Source organism: Palaemon carinicauda, chromosome 26, assembly GCF_036898095.1.
Source record: "Palaemon carinicauda isolate YSFRI2023 chromosome 26, ASM3689809v2, whole genome shotgun sequence".
Classification (NCBI taxonomy): Eukaryota; Metazoa; Arthropoda; class Malacostraca; order Decapoda; family Palaemonidae; genus Palaemon; species Palaemon carinicauda.
The window spans coordinates 71,841,930-71,849,429 of NC_090750.1; the positions used below are offsets into that span (position 1 = coordinate 71,841,930).

General features: G+C 30.0%; 1 protein-coding gene across 7 annotated transcripts in view; it reads left to right on the forward strand.

Annotated features, from left to right (window-relative positions):
* Positions 1-7,500, forward strand: part of GABA-B-R2 (gamma-aminobutyric acid type B receptor subunit 2) — a 241,978-nt gene that overhangs the window by 211,210 nt on the left and 23,268 nt on the right. For 4 of the 7 annotated variants that reach the window (XM_068349726.1, XM_068349729.1, XM_068349732.1 and 1 more), the window contains exon 17: positions 4,481-4,733. In XM_068349726.1, the coding sequence (XP_068205827.1) occupies positions 4,481-4,733 (253 nt within the window). The remainder of the gene's footprint in view (positions 1-4,480; positions 4,734-7,500) is intronic. The other 3 variants (XM_068349730.1, XM_068349731.1, XM_068349727.1) reach the window with 2 other exon arrangements.

The following is a 7,500-nucleotide window of genomic DNA, read 5'->3' on the forward strand; positions in this document are numbered from 1 at the left end:
CAAGTTTAGACACTCATCCATGCAACATTCTAGCATAAACTGCACGATTTTATTAAGGCAGACGAAAGAGAATGTTTCCTGGTGAACTGAGATGTATTCCAACATTCAACAGATGGAATAAATGATGCGTTGAAACATCGATAGATTCAACAGACTCTTCACCATTTGACCTTTGAGATAGCCCCGCTCTCTGCCAGGAAACTTGAGTTCACAAATAGAATGAAATTCTTAGCGAAGGCTGCTAAAATCAAAGGAATGTACACAAAACCCACACAAATAGAAATACAACATCATACTTAAAGATGAATGTATTGTGAAGAGCCATGAAAGTTATAAGTAAAATTGAATTATTTTTCAGCAGCTGATAATGAGTTGTAATGAGTTGTAAGAAGCTCCAATATTCTTTTCATGTGAAATTGAATAAGTTGCGAGGTTGGAAAAATGCAAGTATGGAATTGGGTGAGTTGCACGGATGTGAATGCTTCGTTGCTTATATACCCTAAAGGACTGATGACATGTTTGTTCCCCCACGGCTTTGGTACCTGTCATTCAAGGAAAGGAAACCCCCAAATGACTCCTTGCATTTGTTCTTGTATTCCGAGGCTGCTCTCGATGCTTTGCGATGTGTAAAGGTGAAATGGGCATAAGTATTAGTAAAGTTCATGCTTTCCTCCTGCTTGCCGGTCCTAGAATAAGCATCGTGTCTTTGCATAATTTTCCTCGAATGCCCTCCAGTTCAGCATAGCATGGAGCTAGTTCCTTTTAGAGTTCCTATGGAATCTTTCAGAGATTTTGTAATGCCATTGGCTTCTTGCTTTAGATTTGTAATCTATAGTATATTTACGTCTGCTAAGGTATAAGGAAATATGAAATTGTTCTAATTAATGAATTTAGGCATTATATTTTAGGGTTTCTATAGGCATGGCACTATTTAAGATTATTCAGATCTTTCCTTTCGGTTTCCCTAATACTATCAACTTTTTGGTTAACAAATGGTTCTCCTATTCATAATTAAAATAGTCATTCAAATTATTTTATAAATAGGCAGTTCAAGTACAAATTACCAATGATAACGGACTTCGAATGAAAACGATTTCAAACAAGCAATTCAAAGTGTAATACTTTGATACAAAAAATATTAAAGCATACATATCACATAATATAATTTAAATAGTTTCAACTATCTCTTACATGGATCTATATTACCAACTTGCCTCTTTTGCGAGAAAAATCAAATACACTGTTTAAAATTTGCCGTAGAAAACGGTAAAAATCCTGGAATAAATATTGCCAGGCATTTACCGTTTTATAAACGGATATATTGCCGTAAAGGGGTGATATTACGGTCACCAACCCGTAAAAGATAAGGTAAAATTACGGTCGCCTGTATTTTACTAAAATACAGCTGAGAACAGTATATATTTACGGAGAATTTCCTATTAAAATTACGGGGTTTTTTTAACAGTCTAGTTTATTTGACAACTCAGCTAACGTTAAGACTTTCGAAGACGACCTCATAAGCACGAATATCTAGCACAAAGTTTATTATTATTATTATTATTACTATCCAAGCTACAACCCTAATTGGAAAAGCAAGATGCTATAAGCCCAGGGGCTCCAACAAGGAAAAATAGCCCAGTGAGGAAAGGAAATAAGGAAATAAATAACTGAAGAGAACAAATTAACAATAAATCATTCTAAAAAAAAGTAATGTCAAAAGAGATATGTCATATATAAACTATTAACAACTTCAAAAACAAATATGTCATATATAAACTATAAAAAGACTCATGTCCGCCTGGTCAACAAAAAAGCATTTGCTCCAACTTTGAACTTTTGAAGTTCTACTGATTCAACAACCCGATTAGGAAGATCATTCCACAACTTGGTAACAGCTGGAATAAAACTTCTAGAGTACTGTTCATTTGTATACGCATATTTTCAAGTTCTTAAAAACGTTATATTAATCCAGTTTGAGGTAAATGGATGAATTTGGGTTATATATGGATCTACTTCCGTTTTACTGGGATTAATACAGGCCATAAATTACCCTATCTATCATGTAAATCATGAGCTCATTGTTATTAAGGCCAGTAGTATTACTTTATCATAACTAACAATATCATTATTATCTTGATCAGTTCTCATAGTATTATCAGTAATTTTGTGCAATGTGCTTCCATAGCAGGAATTGTTGCTATATATTTTTTGTGTATTATAAAATGCTTTTTTGTTGACCGGGCGGACATGAGTCTTTTTTATAGTTTATATATGACATTTTTGTTTTTGACGTTGTTAATAGTTTATATATGACATATCTGTTTTGACGTTGTTACTTTATTTTTAGATTGGTTTATTGTTAATTTATTCTCTTCATTTATTTATTTTCTTATTTCCTTTCCTCACTGGGCTATTTTTCCCTGTTGGAGCCCCTGGGCTTATAGCACTTTGCTTTTCCAACTAGGGTTGTAGCTTGGACAGTAATAATAATAATAATAATAATAATAATAAAATGAAAAATAGATATTATCACTACCAGAATCATAATCCTCACTATCCAGGATTGGTTCTTGTCGCATAATTGTATCGAGACTTTTAAAAATACGTTTTAGGATTATTAAGAAATTTACTTATTAGGTATGGGTTGCTTCAATCTTGTCATGTATATATATATATATATATATATATATATATATATATATATATATATATATATATATATATATATACATACGTACATATATATACTGTATGTATATACATATATATGTGTGTATATATATACTGTATATATATATATATGTGTGTATATATATAAATATATATATATATATATATATATATATATATATATATATATATATATATACTGTATATACATATACAGTATACATATGTATATATATATATATATATATATATATATATATATATATATATATATATATATATATATATATATATATATATATATATTGCCCCCTAAAATTCTGATTTGTGATAAACCTACCATTCAACATACATCTTAATCGTGAAATTGAGCTTTTCAGAGGCATTGTTTTCGCTAACTAGAACAAAACTTACAAACAGACTGTTCTTTATTTTAGACCTAAAACACTTTGAATGACTATATAAAGCGTCGTTAACCGGAGAAAAAAAAAACACATAATTTAAGCATTTAGAAAAACTATGTACTCATGTTAAGTAAGATGTACATTCCAAATATTCCAAAAAAAACAAAAACACATAATTTAAGCATTTAGAAAAACTATGTACTCATGTTAAGTAAGATGTACATTCCAAATATTAAAAAAAAAAAAAAAAAAACACATAATTTAAGCATTTAGAAAAACTATGTACTCATGTTAAGTAAGATGTACATTCCAAATATTCAAAAAAAAAAAAAAAATCACATAATTTAAGCATTTAGAAAAACTATGTACTCATGTTAAGTAAGATGTACATTCCAAATATTCAAAAAAAAAAAAAAAACACATAATTTAAGCATTTAGAAAAACTATGTACTCATGTTAAGTAAGATGTACATTCCAAATATTCCAAAAAAAAAAAAAAACACACATAATTTAAGCATTTAGAAAAACTATGTACTCATGTTAAGTAAGATGTACATTCCAAATATTCCAAAAAAAAAAAAAAACACACATAATTTAAGCATTTAGAAAAACTATGTACTCATGTTAAGTAAGATGTACATTCCAAATATTCAAAAAAAAAAAAAAAAAAAAAAAAAAAACAATTTAAGCATTTAGAAAAACTATGTACTCATGTTAAGTAAGATGTACAATATTCCAAATATTCCAATATTACCTTCCAATAAAAAGTGATAATTCCTGATATTGGATATCTGACAGATTAACGTTTGACCACGATATCTTTCGTTGCTTAAGTTCTTCTCTGCTAATTGGGAACAAATAGGATTGCCATTTCTATCTTACATTTCCTATTCTTTTTTCTTCTTGATAGCTTCTCCTACTGTTAAGATGAAATTCTGCCATGAATTTGTGAATTAGTGAAAGTGTACATTGTAAATCTGTTATCAAAGATCTTATTAGATATAACTCTGATTGATTTTATCAAAGATCTTATTAGATATACCTCAGATTGATTTTTTTTTTTTTTTGTGTCATATCCTCTTAAATATTCATAAAATCTTCAACTATAATGACTACATTATCAAATCAGCTTTTAGGGAAAAATAGTCCAGACCTAAACTAATTACTAAGATAGGACATTAGGATCACTATTTCACCTTACTTAAAACCCATTTGTAGCTTCGACAAGGGCGACATCTTTCGACGAGCTAGTTTACTTATGGGCTCTATACTCTATAGCATCTAGCAGACGACACGTATTTGCCAAACCAATGCCAAAGCCGCTATAACTGAACGAGGTTTTCCCTCGGCCCTCCCCCTCTTCCCCCCCCCCCCCCTCCCCCTCTTCTTCTTCTCTCCCCTCACAGGTCCTTCAGTGACGGAGACGACCGAAGCCACCGAATTGACTTCCCTCTGTTCGGGGACCTCCCAAGATGCCGAGTACGTACAAGGCCGAATGCGCGTGCCGTGTGTGTCTTCCTCCCTCTCAACCACCACTACTACTACCACTTCTACCACCACCACCACCACCACTCTCCACCACCATCACCACCTCCACTACCACCATCTGCCCGCTTCCGGTGTGGCGACGGCTACACTCTCACTAGACCGGTCAGCGCGGTCAGTCTTCTTCACCTTCCGTTCTCTCTCTCTCTCTCTCTCTCTCTCTCTCTCTCTCTCTCTCTCTCTCTCTCTCTCTCCTTGTGAATGTCCTTGTCAATCTTTTTCTTCATATAGATTTACTCTTCCTTTTGGTTTCTTCTCTCTCTCTCTCTCTCTCTCTCTCTCTCTCTCTCTCTCTCTCTCTCTCTCTCTCTCTCTCTCTCTCTCTTACGCTTTATGGATGATTTCTCTAAAATTTACTCAATAAAAATGTTCTTAGATAACAAGAACAGCCAATCTCTGCTTAAAATGGTTTGTGTTTTTTTAATGGAATGCTCCTTTTTGAGAAGCTTTTATTTTTTGGCAGTTTTCCACAAAATTTTTTTACCTCGACCAATTTTTCAAATTATTCAAGTTTTTTCCCTCGCTTCTTAAATGTTGGCTTCGTTATTTTGAGAATGATATTTAAATTGCAATCATCAACTTTAAACTTTACAATTTTTCGTTATTAATCAGAAGAAAAAATCTCGTGATATTTAGGTATTATAATACGAATAAGAGGCTAATTACAATAATGAAAATATGAGGCAATTCTTTCGTATAACTTAATATTATAATCTCGTGATTGGGCATTATAATATGAATAATAGGCTAATTAAAATAATGAAAATATGAGGCAATTCTTTCGTATAACTTAATATTAGAATCTCGTGATTGGGCATTATAATATGAATAATAGGCTAATTACAATAATGAAAATATGAGGCAATTCTTTCGTATAACTTAATATTATAATCTCGTGATTGGGCATTATAATATGAATAATAGGCTAATTACAATAATGAAAATATGAGGCAATTCTTTCGTATAACTTAATATTATAATCTCGTGATTGGGCCTTATAATATGAATAATAGGCTAATTACAATAATGAAAATATGAGGAAAATCTTTTACATAACTTAATATTATAATCTCGTGATTGGCCATTATAATATGAATAATAGGCTAATTACAATAATGAAAATATGAGGCAAATCATTCATATAACTTGATACTATAAGACGTTAAATTTTCACGATAATTAGCCATAAGAAATTGAGTGCAGTTCTGAAAATACTAGACAAGATTTTCACATCTATTTAAATCACACACGCGTTAATCATTTTCACGTCTAATACCTGAGAGGTTTTTTACCCTTATCTCAGCAAACTTTCTGTGCTTTAGCTGTGAAGTCTGTTGTTTCCCAGAGGTCTTTTCTGTTCCTGAACACTCCTATTTATTGTCTTTTCATTAATGTTTCTTTTTTTCATTCATTGGTTACTGCGTTTATTTTTCTATAAAATCAAAATACTTGTTTCTGAGTACTTTTTCAAAAAATTAATGTTTCTTTTTTTCATTCATTAGTTACTACGTTTATTCTTCTATAAAATTAAAATACCTGTTTCTGAGTACTTTTTCATTAATGTTTCTCTTTTCATTTATTAGTTACTGCGTTTATTTTTCTATAAAATTAAAATACCTGTTTCTGAGTACTTTTTCATTAATGTTTCTTTTTTTCATTTATTAGTTACTGCGATTATTTTTCTAAGAAATTAAAATACCTGTTTCTGAGTACTTTTTCATTAATGTTTCATTTTTTCATTTATTAGTTACTGCGTTTATTTTTCTATGAAATTAAAATACCGGTTTCTGAGTACTTTTTCATTAATGTTTCTTTTTTTCATTCATTAGTTACTACGTTTATTTTTCTATGAAATTAAAATACCTGTTTCTGAGTACTTTTTCATTAATGTTTCTTTTTTTCATTCATTAGTTACTGCGTTTATTTTTCTATAAAATAAAAATACCTGTTTCTGAGTATTTTTTCATTACTGTTTCTTTTTTTTTCATTCATTAGTTACTGCGTTTAATTCTATAAAATTGAAATACCTGTTTTTGAATACTTTTTCATTAATGTTTCTTTTTTTCATTCATTAGTTACTGCGTTTATTTTTCTATAAAATAAAAATACCTGTTTTTGAATACTTTTTCATTAATGTTTCTCTTCATTTACTGGACCTCATTTCTTAGTTACTGCGTTTATTTTTCTATAAAATAAAAATACCTGTTTCTGAGTACTTTTTCATTACGGTTTCTTTTCATTTACTGGACCTCATTTCTTAGTTACTGCGTTTATTTTTCTATATAAAAAAAAACCTGTTTCTGAGTACTTTTTCATTACTGTTTCTTTTCATTTACTTTACCTCATTTCTTAGTTACTGCGTTTATTTTTTTTATAAGATTAAATAGCCTTTCAGTAATTAAATCTGTTGGTAAACTAGAATTCCATCTTGGTGACGATGAATTTGTCTGTATTTAATTTTCATTAATTCTATATATCATTTGTAAGGTCTTATGCTCATACGGCAATAATAATATAATCATCAAGCGCATAAGAAATCGATTTCAGGTATCACTTCAATTTCTATATTTCCGATTAAATTAATGTATTAACGATCCTTTTGTTTAACAGTCAACTATCATAACTTTTCTTTCTCTTTTTTTTTTCATCATTTAACTTATTGCATAGTTGAAGTCATTCTTCACGTATGGTAATCTTCATCTTTATTACCAATTTCAAAGTTTCTTCTTGGACTTTTTTTTTTTTTGGGGGGGGGTCTTATTTTCCATAAGCTCTAGTATTTATCTTATTACACAGGTTCATTTATGCCTTTTATCTACTCTTATCGTCGTAACTCAGTTTGTTAAGCAATGCTGATCATTCGATTGATATTTTTATGGCT